The following is a 23,750-nucleotide window of genomic DNA, read 5'->3' as shown; positions in this document are numbered from 1 at the left end:
ACGTCGATTCTCCTGCTCCTTGGATGCTGCCTGACCTGTTGTGCTTTTCCATCATCACACTGTCTATCTAGGGATGGTGATGGTGGTGTCTGGCCATTATCTGTAAGGGGTTACTCTGTGAGTATGACTATGTCAGGCTGTTCCTTGACGAGTCTGTGAGACAGCTCGCCACGTTTTGGCACAAAAAAAAACAGATGGGGGGGTAGATATAGGACTGATGTTAGGGGTAGGTTCTTCACTCAGCGAGTTGTTAGTTCATGGAATGCCCTGCCAGTAACAGTGGTGGACTCTCCCTCTTTATGGGCATTTAAGAGGGCATTGGATAGGTATATGGAGGATAGTGGGTTAGTGTAGTTTAGGTGGGCTTGGATCGGCGCAACATCGAGGGCCCAAGGGCCTGTACTGCGCTGTATTCTTCTATGTTCTATGTAACCTGCAAGGGAGCTATGTCCATTTTAGCCACCCTTTTCCATTTTTTATGTTTATAAAAACATTTCCTAGCTGTTTTTATATTCTGTGCTGGTTTGCTTTCATAATCTATCTTTCCCTTCTTTATTGCTTGCTTTGTGGTTCTTTGTTGCTGTTTAAAGTTTTCCCAATGTTTCTGGTTCCCACTACTCTTAGCTACTTTGTTAGCCTGAGCTTTTAATTGGATGCTGTCCTTTAGTTTCTTAGTTATCCAAGGCTGGCTCTTCCTACTCTTGCTATCCTTGTTTTTGACCAGAACATACTTGCCTGGAGCATTGTGAAAAATCTCTTTGAAGTCCTCCAATGTTCCACAAATGTTCCACTACATAATATCTATTCCCAATCTAATTTAGCCAACTCCTTCCTCACCCATTATAGTCTCCCTTGTTTAAGCATAGCACCCTGGTTTTAGGTGATACTATTTTACTCTCCATTTGTATCAAAATTTGATCATATTGTAATCACTCTTTCTGAGAGGATCCTTAACTATGAGATCTTGCCTCATTACGCAGGACCAGATCTAAGATCCTTGAGAAAATCATCAGCCATGATTGAATGGCAGAAAAGGACTCGATGGGCTGAATGACATAATTTCTGATCCTATGTCTTATGGTCTTTTGACCTTATGGTCTGATGCTTACGATGGATGAAAAATCTAGAAGCCAAGCAAGAATTTCCCAACCAGTGATCCCTGCAAGCTCTCAGAGAATCAACTCCTTTTCCAGGATTCAGAAAAGCATGAAGGAGTTCAACCAAAAATCTGTCTGAAATGATAACCTGTCTTTTCTTTTTATCTGAATTTCAATCATTTGTTTTGATTTGTTGAGATCTTGTTACTCTTGTTAATATTATTGCCTTTCTCTAGAGATGATCAAGCAGTGCTCTTTTATTTTTTTACAGGAGATTGGAAAATAATTTCAAATTGAACAATGAAATGATCACTGATTTAAAGAGAATTACCTCACAACTTCAGGATAAGTGCACCAAGCCATGTGTTGACACTGTTCAAATAAATGAAAACCCCACAGGGCAAGGTTAGCATCACCTGTTCAATAGTCACTCTCTTCAGTTGTGTAGTTTAATGTTTTGTCATGGAACTTTCAACAAACCCCTTTCAGTCACCATCTATTGACACATCAACAGACCTTCATTCTAGGTCCAGCATATGGCTACAATTTAAAATTTGCATCTTTGTGTTCAAGTCAAACCATGGTCTCACCATCCCTTATCTTGTCCAGTCTTGTAATACTCTGAGAACTCTGCATTCCTCCATTTCTGGCCTCTTTTTCATTCCCAGTCTCCTTTGCCACACTATTGTTCACTGTGCCTTCAGTGGTCTCGGCCCTAAGCCCTAAAATTCCTTCACTGTCTTACTTTTTTGTTTCCTTTATAAACATATTCTTTAAACTACCTCTTTGACCTAAAATTTGCACACGTGGCTTAGGGGTTAAACATTTTCTGATAATGGTTCTTTGAAGCCCCAAAGTTAAACCTTGTTAATGATAAGTTGATGTTGTGTATTATCGTTTTGTTAACAATATTAAGTTTGGAGTGTTTCAACAATGAAAAATTTAGCTGTTTGACAAATCATTACATTAAATGTGATTGAATTACAAGCACTGTAATCTGATCCTATTCAGACTGTCAAGATATTGCTGAGAAAGGTGCTACAACAAGTGGCCTGTACTACATCAAACCACTGAAAGCTCGGCAGCAGTTCCTAGTTTATTGCGAGATCGATGATATGGGAAGAGGTTGGACAGTGTTCCAAAGGGTATGTCACACCATGTTTATGTTATTGACAAACAGACCTTTCTCAGTTTGGTACAAGGTATGATCAAGCAATGCTTCTCTAATTTCTTTCAGCGACTTGATGGCAGTGTGAACTTTCACAGAAGGTGGATTCCATATAGGGAGGGGTTTGGATACTTGTCCCCTGGTGGGAACACAGAATTCTGGATTGGGAATGAGAAAATACATTTAATTACACAGAACTCTAAACAATATCTACTTCAAATAGACCTGATGGATTGGGCAGGTCAACGGAGGTAATCAATGATTTATCTTTGCAAGAAATAAAATATACCTGGTGCCATTCATAAGGATTTTTTTAAAAACTGACTGAACAGTAGTGGTTCAACAAAATCATTCTTTTATGATGTGTGAAATATTTTTTGTGGATTTTTTAATATTATCAAAACTGCTATACAATTTCATTTCACTAGCTTGAGTTGAGCTTACTGTCAGTCTGAACTCCTCCCGCTTTGGCCCATCCCCATGTTATCATTCTTTAAAGTGGCTCTCCTGGGCTTTTTCCAAAACTACCATGCTACGCACACTAACAGCTCATTACAAGTGTGACAGAGATCTCTGCTACTTTTGCTTTCTTTTCGGCCCTCTGCCATCATCCACTCAAATACACCAACCCTGAAGAAGGGCTCATGCCTGAAACGTCAATTCTCCTGCCCCTTGGATGCTGCCTGACCTGCTGCGCTTTTCCAGCAACACATTTTCAGCTCTAATCTCCAGCATCTGCAGTCCTCAGTTTCTCCTTTGTACACCCATAGCCCTGTTGGGAAGAGAGCTTCAAAAATTTGACCCAGCGATAGCAAAAACAGCATATTTCTAAGTCAGGATAGTGAGTGGTTTCGTGAGGAACTTGCAGGTACAAATATTTCCATGTACCAACTGCCCCTCTCCTGGTCACAAATTTGGAAAGTGTTGTCAAAGGAACCATGGCAAGTTGCTGCAAAGCATCTCATGGACGGTACACGCTAATGACAATGCTCATTGGGGGCAGTGTTGGGGGCAGTGGATGTTAGTGGTTGTGGAGCTAATCAAGTCGGCTGCTTATATTGGGTTCATGCTGAGCTTCGAGAGTGTTGCTGTAGCTGCACTCATCCAGGCAAGTGGAGAGTATTCCATCACACTCCTGACTTGTATCTTGTAGATGGTGGGCAGATGTTGACGAATCAGGAAGTAAGTTGTTCATAGTAGAAACATCGTCTGTTCATGCTCTATGTGCCTGGTCAATGGTAACACCCAGGGTGTTGATAATGGAGGATTCAGTAATGGTAATGCCATTGACGACCTCTTCCTCTCAGGGAAGGCGATGGCCGAGTGGTATTATTGCAGGACTGTTAATCCAGACACTCAGGAAATGTTCTGGGGGCCCTAGTTCAAATCCTGCTGCAACGGATGATGGAATTTTAATTCAGTTTAAAAAAAATCTGGAATTATTAGTCTAATGATGCATATTAAACTGTTGTTGATTGTCAGGAAAAACTCATCTGGCTTATTAATATACTTTTGTACAATACTTACCTGATCTGGCCTATACAGGACTCCAGACCCATCGCAATGTGAACTGCTCTCTAGGCAATTAGGGATGGGTAAAATATGCTTACCTAGCCAGTGATGCCCACATCCTCTGAATGAATAAAAGAAAAGGCATTTGAATGTAATGTCCCTCAGTTTTGACTTACTGTCCTCACTTTGCTGCAGTGCAATAATGAGCAGAGCAGTTACCAATTTGATAGCATCAAAGACCTGAGCAATGAGCTGACCCACAGGGAGAGGATAGCTGCTTTTGCCCATCAACCCATATTGCCCTCTCCTTGTGTGCCTCTTGGGTGTTAATTATCATCCCAGCAATTTGTTAGTGACTGGCAGACCTTCTCTGATTACAAGGTCCCACAGATGGAAATCCCACCCACTGACAGCGAATCAAAGGCCAGGGGTTATTGCAGATGCCTGAGCCTCAGGATCAAGGAGCAACCAAGGCCAGACAGAAATCACATTGGGGGAGGGAGGAGCAGTGTGACTAATAATGGGACAGTTTAGCTCTCCACAGCTCTTCTCCCTTCCGGAGGATGCTGAGTACCGAGTGTCTTTGGACAAGGAGCCCACACCTGCATTTGCCATCACCTGTGGAATACCACCACTGGATTATCACCTCTGGAATATTTCAAGCAGCGGTTTTCTTGTCATTTTCCCAGAGTGTTAAAAGCCTCACCTGCCTTTTGGCTCAAAGGTCATACAAGGGTCTCAAATGTCAATGGCTGTTCTGGAAGTTTGACCATAGACAGGCAAATGGATCTCACATTGTCCAATTAAATACCCTTCCCATCTCCATGCACAATACAAGAGAGGGTATCGCAGTATTAACAATACCATAAACTTTGAACAGTGAGTTCCCATTTTCATAGAATCATAGAATCCCTCGAGTGCAGAAAGAGGCCATTCAGCCCATCAAGATCTTCCAAACCCAGACCCAGATCCCGACCCCAACCTATCTGCACATTTACCATTAGCCAGTCCACTTACCTGCACATTTTTGGTCTGGAACGTCTCTTCCTTGGAAATCCAATATTTTTTAATGCAAAAGTCAACTAACTGAGCGCCATATTGGCTCCAGGCCTTTTAATTTTGTATTAAAACATGTGATTATATTTGCAAACTGCACATATCCTTTTAGCTCCTCACAGTCCAAAGTATTTAATAGACATTTAGTGACTGGGATGTGAAGCTTGATTCTACCATATTTATCCTGTAAAAGGGCAAAGGATCATATCTGCATTGGATCAGTAGGGACTAATTTCTTTTTCCCTCCAGACATGCTAAATATTCGGGTTTTCAAGTGGCATCTGAGGAAGACAAATATCGACTGCGTTATGGAATGTTCTTGGAAGGAGATGCTGGAGATGCCTTTGCTGGTTATGATTTTGGAGACGATGCCAGTGATAAAATGTATACTGCACACAACTATATACAGTTTAGCACAGAAGACTTTGATAATGATAATTATGCTGGAAACTGTGCTAAACAAGATGAAGCTGGCTGGTGGATGAACAGATGTCATGCAGGAAATCTTAATGGCAAATATCACAAAGGTAAAACTTCTCATCCACAGTGCTATCTTGTGAACGATGCTGAAAGACAATTCCTATCAATTTGATCAACAGCAATTCATTTCAGAGGCTAAAGAAACAAAATGCCAACCAGAATGCCACAGATGATGGAAATCTGAAATAGGAACAGAAAGTGCTGGGATTATTCAGGCAGTTTTGACAGAGAGGGGAACTGTGTTAACATCTCACTTTTCCTTAAAATGTTGAAATGTGCCATTGCCACTGTTTCATTTGGGAAAGTAACATGCAGAGGTCTTATTAAAATATTGCACTCATAACCTGGCATTAGTGCAACACAGCAGCTAGGTGCCCCATTTGAAGATCTTTGATTGAAATCCGAGTTAAAGTTAATCTTGAGTTGCACTGAATGCTTGAGCACACATTTGGTTCACAGGCAGAGCCTTAAATGAAAATCCTTATAGTATTCCTACATGAGTCTGAAGGAACAAAATTAACTGGAAGACCTATAGTAATAGGTGATTTGTAAAATCAATAGCAAAGGAATGATAATAGCAACTGTCATTGAGATGTACAGCATGGAAACAGACCCTTCGGACCAACTCATCCATGATGACCAGCTATCCTAAATGTATCCAGTCCCATTTCCCTAATTTTGGCCCATATCCCTCTAACCCTTCCTATTCATATACCAATCCAGATACCTTTTAAATGTAGTAATTGTACCAGCCTTCACCACTTCCTCTGGCAGTTCATTCCATACATGCATCACTCTCTGAGTGAAAAAGTCTCTTTTAAATCTTTCCCCTCTAACCTTAAACTTATGCCTTCTAGTTTTGGACTTCTCTTCCCTCAAGAAAAGACCTTGACTATTCATTTTATCCAGGCTCCTTGTGGCTTTATAAATATCTATAAGTTCACCCCTCAGCCCCCGACGCTCCAGGTAAAATAGCCCCTGCCTATTCAGCCTCTCCCTATAGACCAAGTCCTCCAACCCTGGCAACATCCTTGTAAGTCTTTTCTGAACCCTTTCAAATTTCACCACATCCTTCCTATAGCAAGAAGACCAGAATTGTACACAGTCTTCCAATAGTGGCCTAACCAATGTCCTGTACAGCCACAACATGACCTCCCAACCCCTGTGGAGATGGTAGTGTACACAAGCAGGCACTTATCTGCTGCTCAGCGGTTGTGGTTGGAATGGGAATGAGAAGTATTTATGTGTTTGTCATTCCTGGGAGGAGAAGTGATCCAAGGATGTAAGGTGGGATGATTTTTTTTAAATGGTGCCCACAACAGACACTCTCACAGAAATCACTTGAATAGTTTCCTCCGCTGTTTACTGACCAGCCTTCAATGATAGGTAGGCAACTAAACATGCAGCACAAATGGCCAGAGTGTACATAGAACAAATAGTTATAAATAGTGTCAATTTATAACACTAAAATTGTAATCTGGGACTTTATTAGTAATTTGCTGAATTAGACGGTGTCCTAGTGGCAGGAGGTAAACAACCTGCTCAATTATTTAAAGCGGGTCTTGACAAACCATGGGATCAACAAAGCAGCACTGTTAAATTCTCAAGACAATCCATCTGTTTGTAATGCGAGAACAGACAGACAGCAGCTGAAAATCACTCTCAGTAATCCAGGGCATCCCATCATGCATTCAGATTTACTTCACCACTGAAGGTCAGGTTACTCTAAGTCAACACTTCATGAGCTGTACAACCTTGCACAACAGGAATTTTTCCAATTCAGTCCCCCATGTGTGTCAGGGGGCTGACCTCAGCCAGGACAGCACTGAGTGTCACAACTGAAGTGAGTAGTCCTGAGGTTGGAAGGGATGTACCTGGTACCTGATGGAGAGTTGGAAGGGACCGACTGTGATTCAGCCACTCTTTACTTCAGTATCAAAATCTCTCAAACATATCTATGCTAGTTTCCTTCATGTGATGGTTCAATTCCGGTCACGCTAGGTAGAGATGTTTCACCTGAATTCTTTTTGAAATGATTTGTTATTATTAATAATTTGTTTCTATAAATGATTCACACTTTCAGAGGAGAAAAGGGGCAAAGAAAACCTGAGCAATATTTTGTGACTCACTGTGTTCACACAACATTCCCAAAGCAATGAAATGAAATTGGTTTGCCTTTGTTTCAGGTGGCCGTTACACAGCAAAGGAGTTTGGTTTTGATGATGGCATTATCTGGGTAACATGGCATGATCGCTGGTATTCCCTGAAAGAGACCACAATGAAAGTCATGCCTTTGCAGAAGTATGAACAATTAAAACGGACAGGGCAGCAGGAGCAGTTTCACATACAAAGAGGCGATTCTTCATCCAAATAAAATCATCACCAAAGCATTCATATAATTTGACTTCCAGTTCATTATGTTGTGAAAGCTTTAAGCTGTAAATGTTCAAAGCAAAAGTAAACTTGCCATATGCTAACCCCAAACTGACTGATACCACAGTAAAGAACCCATTCCAATGTAAAACCCTATCTTTGCTCTTTTGATTACCAAAAATCTGTTGTCTAGTGTGAATGAAGGCATGTGTTACTTTTAATTGAGATTCCCTGAATTGATAATTCTGTTTCCAGAGAGGAGATCCCACACATGAGAAGGACCAAATTCTGTAATCATTTTGATTTATCTTTATTATCTGATTCACCTACACTTCTCCCATGTCTGGCAACTTTGTACTTTCTTTGAATGCCTTTATCAATAAAGTTAATTTTTTTCTCAATTTCTTAGCCATGCTTGTCATCCTTTTTAAAAGAAAACTTCCTGTTTAAACCTAGGACAGGAATGAAATGGGCAGAGCTAGGATCAAGAGATAAAACTTTGCTGACCTAGTCATTCTGAGGCACCTCTACAGTGAGGCATCTCCACTGTAAGACACCTGTACTGTGAAGCAACTCCACCGTGAGGCACCTGCACCATGAGGCACCTGTTCCTTTTACTCCTACCCAGAATCATGTTGCCAATCCTCTCCTCCACCTCACCATGAGGCACCTGCATTGTGAGGCATCTCCACTGTGAGGCACCTCCACTGTGATGCACGTCCACTATTGGGCACCTCCCGTAACAGGCCCTCCCACCATCCTGAGGAACTGCTGTGCTGTCACACCTCCAACTTGGGGTACTCCAAGGGACTTCTTTCATGAAGCACTGCCCTTATGATGCTCTTTAACTGTGAAGCACTACAATTATGACCCATATCTATGAGGCCCCGGCAAAGCCACCCTGAGGCCTGGTACCTGAATGCACTGACACTGTTACCATAAATGCCTGACACCTGAACCAGCTGAGGCACCAATGATCTTGGGCAATCATCTTTCCCTTTAAATAAATTCTCTTAAAATGCCTCAGCAATGTTTCTACAAAAGCCAAGGGGCCAACCCTTTGAAAATCATTAGTTATTGTCACGGTATCTATTTGTAAAAAGCTTAACTATGATGATGTCTAATGGGAAAATGGGCACGGCATGGTGGCTCAGTGGTTAGCACTGCTGCCTCACAGCACCAGGGACCTGTGTTCGATTCCCGCCTCGGGCGACTGTCTGTGTGGTGTTTGCACATTCTCCCCGTGTCTGCATGGGTCTCATTCAGGTGCTCTGGTTTCCTCCCACAATCCAAAGGTGTGCAGGTCGGGTGAACTGGTCATGCTAAATTGCCCATAGTGTTAGCTGCATTAGTCAGGGGTAAATGTAGGGTAGGAGAATGGGTCTCGATGGGTTGCTCTTGGGAGAGTTGGTATGGACTTATTGGGCTGAAGGGCCTGTCCCCATGCTATAGGGTATCTCATCTAAAACTGCAACTATTGTAAACCCATTAGTATTCTAGATGAGATCTAGAACTATCAGACACCTATTCCAAAGTATCCCCCATGTTGTCATGGAGAAGGTGAAGAGCATGATGATTGGCCTTATTGGGGCAGCATGGTGGCTCAGTGGTTAGCACTGCTGCCTCACAGTGCCAGGGACCCAGGTTTGATTTCGGCCTCAGGTGACTGTGTGGAGTTTGCACATTCTCCCCGTGTCTGCGGGGATTTCCTCCCACATTCCAAACGATGTGCAGGTTAGGTGAGTTGGCCATGCTAAAGTGTCCATAGTATTAGGTGCATTAGTCAGGGGAAATGTAGGGAAATGACTCTGGGTGGGTTGCTCTTCGGAGGGCCAGTGTGGACTTGTTGGGCCAAAGGGCCTGTTTCCACACTGTTGGGAATCTAATCTAATTGTGTAGAGACCCATTGGAAATGTTTTCAAGCTGTGACCTCTATATTTATTCAGAAATAGCTATAGTCATTGGGACAAGTAGAGTAGATGCAGGCTATGACAGATGGGCTGGGGAGGTGGTGGGAGGTGAGGAGCTCTTCACTATTCTCTTCACTAGCATCTTCACTATTCTCAATAATATATCCGCATTCCCATGCTGGCCTTCAGCTGGGGTTTATGGCATTAGCTGCTGGTAAGCAGCAGTCATCCATTCCAGTAAATTTGTGCCAACCGTGCCACCACCCTGTGAAGGCCCACAGCTCCATTTTTATTTCTGGTTGTCAGCACTCTTACTCTCAGCATAGTGATCCAGGATGTTGAGGGAGGATTACATCCTTTGCTGGCTAGGTGTTGTTCTTACATCCACTCTAAATGTTTCTGAGTGTATTTCTCCATGGGATTGACCAGTCTCTCGTGAACAAAGACATGCTATCCATTCCTGGAGATAATGTTGAATTCATGCTAGTGATAGACCTTGAGAAGTTCAACTAGAGGGCAGTACATTTGATCCTGATTGGACAAGTACTTTGCCACAAAATGTGACTCCCAAGGTTCCATGTTCCTGACCAATTGTGACTTGCCTCCTGTCTCTGAGGTGGACTTTTCACAGCTTCCTGTGACTCAGATACCTTCTCCATCACTCTGAGGTGATGTCACCAACTCTGAATGGATGCTACATCCCATTCATGTACTTGTGTCTATTATATACAGGACCAGACCCCCTTTGAAAATCATTAGTTATTGTCACGGTATCTATTTGTAAAAAGCTTAACTATGATGATGTCTTAATGGGAAAATGGGCACGGCATGGTGGCCTTTTAAAAAGGTAGCCTAGACCCTAATGTTTTCTTATTTTAGAGATAGATGTGAAATTCATGTTCCAGTTAATGTTAAGCAAAACACAATTTATTAAACACTATAGTTAAATACAAACAAGTGCAAGAGGAATTTAGAATATTTTATGTATTGGAAGACTTAACCGCATAATAGATGTAGTATCTATCACTAATTAACTGTTCCAATATAGTAACATCCCATAGACATACTCTTTGGCCAAAAAGCAAATTCAGACACAGATTCTCACATGCAGTTGTCCAATTTGGAGGAAAAAAAGTCAAGAGAAAATTCAGAGAGAGTAAGAGTAGACACTCACTGAAGCTGTCAACTCTTCTGAGGCCCCAAACAGCTTCTGATGCTGCTGAGAAACAAACAAAACCCAGAAATCTGGATCTGTGAGAGTTGGCCACACCCACTCAGGCTGTTAAAAAAACCTAAGGCCTCCTAAGCTGTTAGTTAAGTCATCTTCAGTTGCTAGATTTGTACTTCTGCCTTTACAACCTCTCTTCAAAAAAACCCCGGATAAAATAATACTTTAAAGTGACAGCATCGTCACATGTGGCAATTGACAAAGAGTGGGTTAGCCTCCTTGGATATTCCCTCCTGCTCCTGATAACCAAGGAATGATCTGGATCAGATTAGTGAGGAGGCAGATCTGGTGTGAAAGACATAAACCATAGTGCGCATGGTTTAGGTACAGCTTCATATTGTGCGAGAATACTCGGAGATACACCATTACTTTTAACCATGCGCACACACTTCACATCATACAACCCAATCCTCCCACTCCCTATCATGTCAATGCCCCATTGTGTTCAGTAAACATTCACTATGATCTTGTTCCAAGATTCCTTTACCACCACTTTTGTTGCAATCTGATATCACTAACAGGCAGTCAGACAGGTAGCCTGGCTACCTCCACGGCTGGCTCCTCTACATTCCAAGTCAACACCACACCCACTTCACTGGGCATGACATTAGCCTGATATAGAACACAGAACATTGGACATTACAGCGTAGTACAGGCCCTTTGTCCCTCGATGTTGAGCTGACCTGTGGAGCCAATCTGAAGCCTATCTATGCTCCACTATTCCATTTTTATCCATATGTTCATCCAATGACCATTTAACTGCCTTAAAGTTGGCAAGTCTACTACTGTTGCAGACAGGGTGTTCCATGCCCCTACAACTCTCGGAGTAAAGAAGCCACCTGTGACAAGTGTATCTATATCTATCACACTTCAAGGTGAAGCAGATAGGGAGAAGGTGCTTGAATGTAAATGTACCTAACAATGCTATTCATATATGATGTGTACATCTTCAGGAGCAGCTTGAAAATACATACCTCCACAAAATGAAGTTCAGAATTGCACACAATATTCCAAAAGTGGCCGAATTAATGTTCTGTAACAACCGCAACATGACCGCCCGACTCCTGTACTCAATACTCTGACCAATAAAGGAAAGCATACCAAACGCCTTCTTCACTATCCTATCTACCTGCAACTCTACTTTCAAGGAGCTATGAACCTACACTCCAAGGTTGTTTTGTTCAGCAACACTCCCTAGGACCTTACCATTCAGTGTATACATCCTGCTAAGAATTGCTTTCCCAAAATGCAGCATCTCGCATTTATCTGAATTAAAATCCATCTGCCACTTCTCTGTCCATTTTGGTTAGGCCACTGTTGGAATATTAGCGTGCAATTCTGGTCTCCTTCCTAACGGAAAGATGTTGTGAAACTTGAAAAGGTTCAGAAAAGATTTACAAGGCTGTTGCCAAGATTGCAGGATTTGAGCTACAGGGAGAGGCTGAACAGACTGAGGCTGTTTTCCCTGGGGCGTCGGAGGCTGAGGAGTGACCTTATAGAGGTTTACAAAATTATGAGGGGCACAGATAGGGTAAATAGGCAAAGTCTTTTCCCTGGGGTCGGGGATTCCAGAACTAGAAGGTCTAAGTTTAGGGTGAGAGGGGAAAGATATAAAAGAGACCTACAGGGCAACTTTTTCACACAGAGGCTGGTACGTGTGTGGAATGAGCTGCCAGAGGAAGTGGTGGAGGCTGGTACAATTGCAACATTTAAGAGGCATTTGGATGGGTATATGAATAGGAAGGGTTTGGGGGGATATAGGCCGGCTGCTGGCAGGTGGGTCTAGATTGGGTTGGGATATCTGGTGGGCATGGACGGGTTGGACCGAAGGGTATGTTTCCCTATGACTCTATGGCAGATATTAGAATTTGAATTCAATTAAGAATCTTGAATTCGAGTCTAACCATGACTCCATTGTCGATTACCGGAAAAACCATCTGGTTGACTAATGTCCTTTAAGGATGGAAACACCCATCCTTACCTGGTCTGGCCTACATGTGATTCCAGACCCACAACCAATGTGGTTAACTCTTAACCACCTCTGGGCAATTAGGGATGGGCATTAAATATTAGCCCGCACAGCAATGCCCTCATGGTCAAGAGTGTGGCGCTGAAAAGCACAACAGGTCAGGCAGCATCCAAGGTGCAAGAGAATCGATGTTTTGGGCATAAGCCCTTCATCAGGAATGAAGCCAGTGGGTCGGGGATGAGAGATAAATGGGAGGAGTGGGTGGGATTGGGGGTAGGTAGCTGGGAAAACGATAAGTGGATGAAGGTGAGGGAGAAGGTGATAAGTCAGAGGGGGCAGTGATAGACGGGTCAGGAGGGCGGCGCCGAGTTGGAGGCTTGCGACTGGGGTAACATGGGGGAGGGGAAATGAGGAAGCTGTTGAAATCCAGATTTATTCCATGTGGTTAAAGGTTCCCAAGGCGGAATATGAGACTTTCCTCCTCCAGGCGTCAAGTGGTAATGGTTTGGCGGTGGAGGAGGCCCAGGACCTGCATGTCCTTGACGGAATGGGAGGGGGAGTTGATGTGTTTAGCCAGGGGGCAGTGGGGCTGGTGGGTGTGGGTGTCCCGGAGATGTTCTCTGAAATGATTCGCAAGAAGGCGTCCTGTCTCCCCAATGTAGAGGAGGCCACATCGGGTGCAATGGATGCAGTAGATGACATTGGTCGAGGTACAGGTAAATTTCTGATAGATGTGGAAGGATCCCTTGGAGCCTTGGACGGAGGTGAGGGGAGTGGTGTGGGTGCAGGTTTTGCATTCCTTGTGGTGGCAGGGAAAGGTGACAGGAGTGGGGTGTGGGCTGGTGGGAGGTCTTGGAGGTGGGAGAAGGAGTCCTTGTTTGTGAAAGAGATCCACCGGCACCAGCACAGACGCGATACCTACATTGAACGTCACGTCCGCCCCCGCATTTGCTGCCATGGCAATCACTTCCACCCCACTGGAAGGCTGTATCGTTGACTCACTTATGCCACTAGTGACATCAACAGCCGAGTACCTAACCAAAACATTGCCCTCACTGCTCATGACGCCACTTCTGCCCCTGTTAACATAACCATAAACACTACTTCTGCCCCCTTTGTGAGTGTCACTTCCATTGATGACGTCACCACTGACCCTATAACCACCCTGCTCAAGTACTGCCCCTGCCCCCACTTTTAAATCGAGTCACACTCCAGGTCCTAGCTCCCAGCCCTGCCGTGTCTTCACCATTACCCCAGACCTCCCCCTCACTGAGGACGAACGTTTAGTCCACAGTAAAGGCCTCACCTTTGTCCCTCTATGCTCCCAGTTTAATGAGTCTGACACACGCTGCGACCTTGAATATTTCTTCTGCTGCCTCCGCCTCCATGCCCACTTTTTTAACCAAGACACCTGCCCACCCACCCACCGAGGACCCCTTCTTCCATCTCTAACACACCCCATCTACCTGGACACCCCATGCCGGTGTGTTACCTGCCCTTGACCTCTTCATTTCAAATTGCCACCTTGACATCAACTGCCTCAACTTGTCCACCCACTCACCAACTACAACCTCCCACCCTCACAATGCACAGCCCTCCATTCACTCCAACTCCAACCTCACCATCAAAGCCAGATTCAAGGGGGTGCAGTAGTAGTGTTGCGCACTGACCTCTACACTGCTGAAGCTAGGTGCCAACTCGCAGACACCTTCTCCTACTGCCCCCTTGATCATGACCATACCTCCCATCACCAAGCCATAATCTCCCAGACCATCCACAACTTCGGAGAAAATCCCATTCACAGCCTCCAACCTCATGGTCCATGAACCTCGCACTGCCCAATTCGGCCTCCTTCCTAAGATTCACAAACCTGACTGCCCCAGTTGACCCATTGTCTCAGCCTGCGCCTGTCCCACTGAACTCATCTCTTCTTACCTTGACATCTCCTGTCCCCTTAGTCCAGGAACTCCCCACCTACATTCGTTATACCGCCCATGCCCTTCACCTCCTCCAAGATTTTCATTTCCCTGGTCTCCAACGCCTCACCTTCATCATAGGCATCTAGTCCCTGTACACATCAATCCACCACGATGAAGTTCTCCAAGCCCTCTGTTTCTTCATCTCATTCCGTCCCAACCAGTACACTTCCATTGACACCCTCATTCGCCTGGCTGAACAGGTCCTCACCATCGGCGAAAGTGAGGACTACAGATGCTGGAGGTTAGAGTTAAGATTAGAATGCAACTTCTCCTTCCACTTCCTCCAAACCAAAGGGGCAGCCAGGGGCATCTGCATGGAACCCAGCAATGCTTACCCGTTTGTCGGGTACATGGAACAGTCCAGCTTCCGCAGTTACACCGACACCCGTCCTCACCCGTCCCTCCGCTGTATTGATGACTGTATCAGCGCCGCTCCCACGAGGAGGTTGAACAGTTCATTAACTTTACCAACATCTTCCACCCCAACTTCAAATTCACCTGGACCATCTTGGCAACCTCCCTCCCCTTCCTGGTCATCTCCATTACCATCTATGGCGACCGACTAACCATAGACATATATTACAAGCCCACCGACTCCCACAGCTACCTAGAACACACCTCCTCCCCCCTACCTCCTGCAAAAACACCATCCTTTATTCCCAATTCCTCCGCCTCTGCTGCATCTGTTCCCAGGATGATCAATTCCACCTTAGAAAGTCCCTGATGGCTTTCTTCTTCCATGATTGCAACTTCTCTTGCCATGTGGCTGATGATGCTCTTCAGTGCACCTCCTCCACTTCATGCACCAACACCATTGAACACCAACTCTCCCAATGCAACAAGGAGAGACACCCCTTCACCTTCCACTCCACTAACCTCCACATACAAAGCATCATCCTCTGGTACTTCTGCCACCTCCAAACAGACCCCACCACTAGAGATATATTTCCCTCCCCACCTCTCTCAGCCCATACCCTCCGCAACTCCCTCGTCAGCTGCACATCCCCCACCAGCCCACACCCCACTCCCGGCAGCTTTCCCTGCCACCAGAGGAAGTGCAAAACGTGCGCCCACACCATTCCCCTCACCTCAACCAAGGCCCCAAGGGATTCAGAGAACATCTTTGGGACACCCTCACCCAGCAACGCCACCGCCTCATGACTGAACACTTCAACTCCGGCTCCAACTCCATCAAAGCCATGCAGGTCCTGGGCCTCCTCCACCACCAAACTGTTACCGTCCAACACCTGGAGGAGGAAAAGCCTCATATTCTGCCTTGGGACCCTGCAGCCAAAAGGGATAAATATGGATTTCAACAGCTTCCTCATTTCCCCTCCCCCAGTACCAATCCTCCAACTTGGTACCGCCCTCCGGACCCGTACATCTCTGTCCCCTCTGACCTATGAACATCTGCCTTACCTTCATCTACCTATCGCTTTCCCAGCTACCTACCCCCTCCCATTTGTCTCTTAACCCCGACCCACTGGCCTCATTCCTGATGAAGGGCTTATGGCTGAAATGTCGATTCTCCTGCTCCTCGGATGCAGCCTGACCTGCTGTGCTTTTTCAGCCCCACACTCTCAACCATGAGGGCATTGCTGTGCGGGCTAATATTTAATGCCCATCCCTAATTGCCCAGAGGTGGTTAAGAGTTAACCACATGGTTGTGGATCTGGAATCACATGTAGCCCAGACCAGGTAAGGATGGGTGTTTCCATCCCTAAAGGACATTAATCAACCAGATGGTTTTTCTGACAATGGAGTCATGGTTAGACTCTAATTAAAGATTCTTCATTGAAGACAAATTCTAATATCTGCCATGGCCGGATTCGAACCCAGCAGACCAGAACACTCTCTGGGAATTAATAATTTAGTAATCATACCAGTAGGCTGTCACCTCCCCTGGTGGACAACTGATGCAGAGGTCACAATCACCTGACTGCTGCGTGCCACCTCCTCCAGGCCATTGGTACACCATCAATTTTCTTCAATTTTTCTTTTCATTCACAAGATATGGGCATTGTAGGCTGGACCAGCATTTTATGCCAATTCTTAAATGCTCATGAGCAGCAGGTGGTTGTGGGAGATGCCTGTAGCAGGCTCCTGGTTCTGCTAGCAATTTCTTTGGGTAGCCATGCTGCCACCAACACTTCTTACAATACTAGTATGTAGGGCTTGCTAGGTTTAAACGGTGAAGGATTAACCAGCAACGAGATGAGTAACAAGAAATTACTTATTCCATACTCGTAAGGTAACAGATTACCATTAGTTTAAGAGTGAAAAGTGTGGCACTGGAAAAGCATAGCAAGTCAGGCAGCATCTGAGGAGCAGGACAGTCGATGTTTCGAGCATAAGCTCTTCATCAGGAATGTGGGTGGGACACAAGGGGACTGGGAGATAAATGGGATGGATAGGTAGGACAGTTCAAGAAAGTGGTGTCGAGTTGGAGGGTTGGATCTAGAATAAGGTGGGAGGAGGAGAGATGAGGAAAGTGGTGAAATTGAGAGTGATTCTGTGTGGATGGAAGGTCTCAAATCAGAAGATGAGCTGTTCCTCATCTAGGCGTCAGGTGGCTAGCATTAGACGGTGGAGGAGACGCAGGACTTGCATGTCCTTGGTGGAGTGGGAGGGGGAGTTAAAGTGTTCGGACACAAGGTGGTGGGGTTGTTTAGTGCATGTGTCCTGGAGATGTTCTCAGAAATGTTCCGCAGGTTGGCATCCTGTCTCCCCAATGTAGAGGAGACCACTGTGAAAACGATGGATACAATAGATGAGGTGTTTGATGCATCTACCACTCTCTCTGTAAAGAACCAGCCTCTGGCATCTCCCCATAATCTTCCTCCAAAATAGTCAGATGGAAATTGAGAAACAAACTTGTAAGGAAATCTCAGTTATCTGTAAGAATAATAGGGTGGTTATGGTAGGGGATTTTAACTTTCCAAACGTAGACTGGGACTGCCACAGTGTTAAGGGTTTAGATGGAGAGAAATTTGTTAAGTGTGTACAAGAAAATTTTCCGATTCAGTATGTGGATGTACATACAGAGAAGGTGCAAAACTTGATCTACTCTTGGGAAATAAGGCAGGGCAGGTGACAGAGGTGTCAGTGGGGGACCACTTTGGGGCCAGTGAGCATAATTCTACTCGTTTTAAAATAGTGATGGAAAAGGATAGACCAGATCTAAAAGTTGAAGTTCTACGTTGGGGGAAGGCTAATTTTGACGGTATTAGGCAAGAACCTTCAAAACCTGATTGGGCACAGATGTTCGCAGGTAAAGGGACGGATGGAAAATGGGAAGCCTCCAGAAATGAGATAACGAGAATCCAGAGAAAATATATTCCTGTTGGGGTGAAAGGAAAGGCTGGTAGGTATAGGGAATGCTGGATGACTAAAAATCTTGAGGGTTTGGTTAAGAAAAACAAGGAAGCATATGACAGGTAGAGACAGGATAGATTGAGCAAATCCTTAGAAGAGTAGGAGTATATTTAAGAGGGAAACCAAGAGGGCAAAAAGGAGACAGCTTTTTGGCAAATAGAGTTAAGGAGAATCCAAAGACTTTTTACAAATACATTAAGGACAAAAGGGTAACTAGGGAGAGAATAGGGCCCCTCAAAGATCAGCAAAGATGGCCTTTGTGTGGAGCCGCAGGAGATGGGGGAGATACTAAATGAGTATTTTGCATCAGTGTTTACTGTGGAAAAGGACATGGAAGATATAGACTGTAGGAAAATAGGTGGTGACGTCTTGAAAAATGTCCATATGACAGAGGAGGAAGTGCTGGATGACTTGAGACACATAAAAGTGGATAAATACCCAGGACCTGATGAGGTGTACTTCAGAACTCTGTGGGAAGCTAGGAAAGTGATTGCTGGGCCTTTTGCTGAGATATTTGTATCATCGATAGTTATAGGTGAGGTGCCGGTAGACTGGAGATTGGCTGATGTGGTGCCACTATTTGAGAAGGGTGGTAAGGCCAAGCCAGAGAACTATATACCGGTGAGCCTGACATTGGTGGTGGGCAAGTTGTTGGAGGGAATCCCGAGGGACAGGATGTACATGTATTTGGAAAGGCAAGGACTGATTAGGGGCAGTCAACATAGCTTTGTGCATGGGAAATCATGTCTCACAAACTTGATTGAGCTTTTTAAAGAAGTAACAAAGAGGATTGATGAGGGCAGAGCGGTGGACGTGATCCTATATGGATTTCAGTAAGGCGTTCGACAAGGTTCCCCATGGGAGATTAGTTAGCAAGGTTAGATCACATGGAATACAGGGAGACTAGCCATTTGGATACAGAATTGGCTCAAAGGTAGTGCCACAGCCAATTCTTTTCATTTCAGTCTGGGATGTTAATTTAATCATTTAATTTACCAGTCTTTTTTAACTACTCTGTATAATACAGGGAGACTAGCCATTTGGATACAGAATTGGCTCAAAGGTAGAGGGGTGGTGGTGGAGGGTTGTTTTTCAGATTGGAGGCCTGTGACTATCGGTGCTGGGTCCTCTACTTTTCATCATTTATGTCAATAATTTGGATGTGAGCTTAAGAGGTATAGTAGTAAGTTTGCAGATGACACCAAAATTGGAGTTGTAGTGGTCAACGAAGAAGGTTTGAGGAGAAAGTGAGGTCTGCAGATGCTGGAGATCAAAGTTGAAACTTTATTGCTGGAACAGCACAGCAGGTCAGGCAGCATCCAGGGAACAGGAGATTCGACGTTTCGGGCACAGGCCCTTCTTCAGGCCTGTGCCCGAAACGTCGAATCTCCTGTTCCCTGGATGCTGCCTGACCTGCTGTGCTGTTCCAGCAATAAAGTTTCAACGAAGAAGGTTACCTCAGATTACAATGGGATCTTGATCAGATGAGGCAATGAGCTGAGAAGTGGTAGCTGGAGTTTAATTTAGATTACTGCAAGATATTGCACTTTGGGAAAGCAAACCTTTATGCATTTAATGGTAAAGTCCTAGGGAGGGTTGCTTAACAAAGAGACCTTGGAGTGCAGGTTCACAGCTCCTTGAAAGTCGAGTTGCAGGTAGATCGCATTGTGAAGAAGGCGTTTGGTATGCATTCCTTTATTGGTCAGTGCATTGAGTATAGGAGTTGGGAGATCATGTTGTGGCTGTACAGAACATTGGTTCAGCCACTTTTGGAATATTGTGTGCAATACTGGTCTCTTTCCTATCGGAAGGATGCTGTGAAACTTGAAAGGGTTCAGAAAAGATTTCAAAGGATGTTGTCAGAGTTGGAGGACTTGAGCTATAGGGAGAGGGTGAATAGACTAAGGCCTTTTCCCCCTGGAGCATCGGAGGCTGAGGGATGACCTTATAGAAGTTTATAAAATCATGAGGGGCATGGATAGGGTAAATAGACAAGGTCTTTTCCCTGGGGTGGGGAGTCCTGAACTAGAGGGCAGAGGTTTAGCGTGAGAGGGGAAAGATACAAAAGAGACTTAAGGGGCAACTTTTTCATGTAGATGATGATGTGTGTGTGGAATCGGCTGCCAGAGGACATGGTAGAGGCTAGTACAATTGCAACATTTAAAAGGCATCTAGATGGGTATATGAATAGAAAGGGTTTGGAGGGGTATGGGCCAGGTGCTGGCAGGTGGGGCTAGGGTTGGGATATCTGGTCGGCATGGACAAGTTGGACTGAAGGGTCTGTTTCTGTGCTGCACATGTCTATGACTCTATGACTCTAAACACCTTAAAATTATGCCACCCTATGATAGCCACTTCTGCCCTGGGAAAATGTCTCTGTCCATGCACTCTTTCAATGCTTCTCATTGTCTTGTACACCTTCATCAAGTCACCCCTCATCCTTCTTCATTCCAATCAGAAAAGCCCAAGCTCCCTCAAACTTTCTTCATAAGACATGCCTTCCAGTCCAGGCAGCATCCTGGTAAATCTCCTCTGCACCCTCTCCACATCCTTCCTATAATGAGGCAACCAGAAGTGAATGCAATATTCCAATATTCCAAGTGTGGTCTATCCGGGGCTTTATAGAACTGCAGAATAACCTTGTGGCTCTTAAACTCAATCCCCCTGTTAATGAAAGTCAACACATTGTACGCCTTTTTACCCAGCCCTATCAATTTAGGCGGCAACTTTGAGGCATCTATGGACATGGAACCCAAGATCACTTTGTTCCTCCATACTGCCAAGAATCCTATCTTTAATCCTGTATTCAGCATTCAATTCAACCTTCCAAAAGTCATGACGTCATACTTTTCCAGGTTGAATTCTATCTGCCACTTCTCAGCCCAGCTCTGCGTCCTGTCAATGTCTGTTGCAAACAATAATAGCCCTCGACACTATCCACAACTCCACCAACCTTCATTTCATCAGCAAATGTACTAACCCACCCTTCCACTTCCTCTTCCATGTCATTGATAAAAATCACAAAAAGCAGAGGTCCCAGAACAGATTACTGCTGAACACCACTGGTCACCAAGCTCCAGGTTAATACTTCCCATCCTTTCCCGACCTATCTTCTATGGAACAGCCAATTCTGTATCCAGACAGCCAAATTTCCTCTACCCCATGCCTTCTTACTTTCTGAATAAGCCTAAGATGAGGAATCTTATCAAACGCCTTGCCAAAATCCATACACACCTGATCCACTGCTCTACCTTATTCAATGTGTTTTGTCACATCCTCAAAGAATTCAGTCAGACTTTTGAGGCATGACCTGCCCCTCTCAAAGTTGTGCTGACTATCTCTAATCAAACTATGCTTTTCCAAAAAATCATAAATCCTATCTCTCAAAATCCTCTCTGAAAATTTGCCCACCATTGACGTAAGACTGACTGGTCTGTAATTCCCAGAGTTATGCCTATTCCCTTTCTTGAACAAGGGAGAAAACAATGAGATAACTGGTAAAATCCACATTGATCCCATGTGGCTGGAGGATCCCAAGGCAGAAGATGAGGCATTCTTTCTCCAGGCATTGGGTGGTTAGGGTTTGGCGATGGAGTAGGCCCAGGACCTGCATGTCCTCGGCAGAGTGGGAGGGGAAATTAAATTGGTCAGCCAAGGGCAGTGGGGTTGTTTCGTTTGTGTGTCCTAGAGGTGTTCTCATTCCCCATCCTCCCACTTTGTCCGACATCGAAACTTCCAAATTGGCACTGCCCGCTTGAACTGACCTACCTGCCCATCTTCCTTCTCACCTATCTGCTCCACCCTCCTCTCTGACCTATCACCTTCACCCACACCTTCATCTACCTATCGCATTCCCAGCTAATTTCCCCCAGCCCAACTCCCCTCCCATTTATCTCTCAGCCCCCTTGGCCAACAAGCCTCACTTCCATTGAAGAGCTTATGCTTGAAATGTGGACTCTCCTGCTCCTCAGATGCTGTCTGACTGGCAGTGCTTTTCCAGTACCACACTCTTTGACTTTGATATCCGGCATCTGCAGTCCTCACTTTCTCCTGTATCCCGTCCTGCCCAGGAGACTTACCTGTCTTCATGTTTCTAAAATTTTCAGCACATCCTCCTTCTTAACATCAACCTGTTTCACACTGTCCTCAGAAATGACAAGGACCCTCTCATTAGTGAATACTGAAGCATTGCATTCATTGAGGACTTCCTCTACCTCCTCCAACTCCAGGTACGAGTTCCCTCCACTATCCCTGATCGGCCCTACCCTCACTCTGGCCAACTCTTGTTCCTTATATAAGTGTAGAATGCCTTGGGTTTTTCCTTAATCCTACCTGCCAAGACATTTGCATGCCCCCGTCTAGCTCTCTTAAGTCCATTCTTCACCTCCTTCCTGGCTACCTTGTACACCTCTGGAGTCCTGTCTGATCCTTGCTTCCTTGCCCTTAAGTAAGCGTCCTTCTTCTTCTTGACTAGATGTTCCACATCTCTTGCCATCCTTGACTAGATGTTCCACATCTCTTGCCATCCAAGGTTCCTTCACCTTACCATCCTTTCCTTGCCTCAGTGCACTGTTTAGCACTTGCAGCAAGTGCTCCCTAAACAACTTCCACATTTCTGTCATGCATTTCTCCAAGAACATCTGCTCCCAATTTATGCTCCATAGTTCCTGTGTAATAACATGTAATTCACCCTCCCCCAATAAATACTTTCCCATACACCATCTGCTTCTATCCCTCTCCATGCGTATAGTAAAGGTGAGGGAGTTGTGATCACTATCACTGAAATGTTCTCCCATTGAGTGATCTGACACCTGACCTGGTTCATTGCCAAGCAACAGATCCAATATGGCCTCCCTTCTAGGTAGTTTATATACATATTGAGTCAGGAATACTTCCTGGACACACCTGATGAAATCTGCTCCATCCAAACTACTTGAACTAAGGAGGTTCCAATCAATATTAGGGAAGTTGAAGTCACCCATGAAAACAACCTTATTACTTCTGTACTTTCCTAAATCTACTTTCTAATCTGCTCCTCCATGTCCCTGTTGCTATTGAGGTGTCTGTAGAAAACTCCCAATAAACTGACTGCTCTTTTCCTGTTTCTGACTTCGACCAAATACTGACTTAATAGACAAACCCTCCTTGGGGTTTGTCTGCAGCTGTGGTGCTATCTCTGATTAACAATGCCACTTCCCCACCTCTTTTCTTTCGAAACATCTAAACCCTGGAGCATCCAAAACCATTCCTGCCCCTGTGATATCCAAGTCTCCGTAATGGCAGCAACATCGTAGTCCCAAGTAGTGATCTTTGCTCTAAGTTCATCACACTTAATCCTGATACTTCTTGCATTAAAATTGGCACTATATAATAGTGCAGTGTTAGCTAACTGGATTGTCAGTGTTTTGATTTGGAAAAGGCATCCTTCCTATTTTCTTTCATCATTCACTGTCCGTACTACCTGACATATTTGCTAAGACATCCCCTCCTCCTTAAACACATTGATGTGCCACAGCCAATTCTTTTCATTTCAGTCTGGGATGTTAATTTAATCATTTAATTTACCAGTCTTTTTTAACTACTCTGTATGGATCATTGAGTCA

General features: G+C 44.7%; 1 protein-coding gene across 1 annotated transcript in view; it reads left to right on the top strand.

Annotated features, from left to right (window-relative positions):
* Window positions 1–8,087, top strand: part of fgg (fibrinogen gamma chain) — a 20,702-nt gene extending 12,615 nt beyond the window's left edge. Inside the window, exons 5-9 of the mRNA XM_043697922.1 lie at window positions 1,369–1,502; window positions 2,109–2,242; window positions 2,335–2,516; window positions 5,083–5,360; window positions 7,500–8,087. Of these exons, the coding sequence (XP_043553857.1) occupies window positions 1,369–1,502; window positions 2,109–2,242; window positions 2,335–2,516; window positions 5,083–5,360; window positions 7,500–7,687 (916 nt within the window). The 3' untranslated portion in view covers window positions 7,688–8,087. The remainder of the gene's footprint in view (window positions 1–1,368; window positions 1,503–2,108; window positions 2,243–2,334; window positions 2,517–5,082; window positions 5,361–7,499) is intronic.
* The last annotated feature ends 15,663 nt before the right edge of the window (window positions 8,088–23,750 follow it).

The sequence above is a fragment of the Chiloscyllium plagiosum genome, chromosome 1 (genome assembly GCF_004010195.1).
Source record: "Chiloscyllium plagiosum isolate BGI_BamShark_2017 chromosome 1, ASM401019v2, whole genome shotgun sequence".
NCBI classification, from domain to species: domain Eukaryota; kingdom Metazoa; phylum Chordata; class Chondrichthyes; order Orectolobiformes; family Hemiscylliidae; genus Chiloscyllium; species Chiloscyllium plagiosum.
Note: the sequence above shows the minus strand (reverse complement) of the source record. Positions and strands in the feature narration are given on the sequence as shown.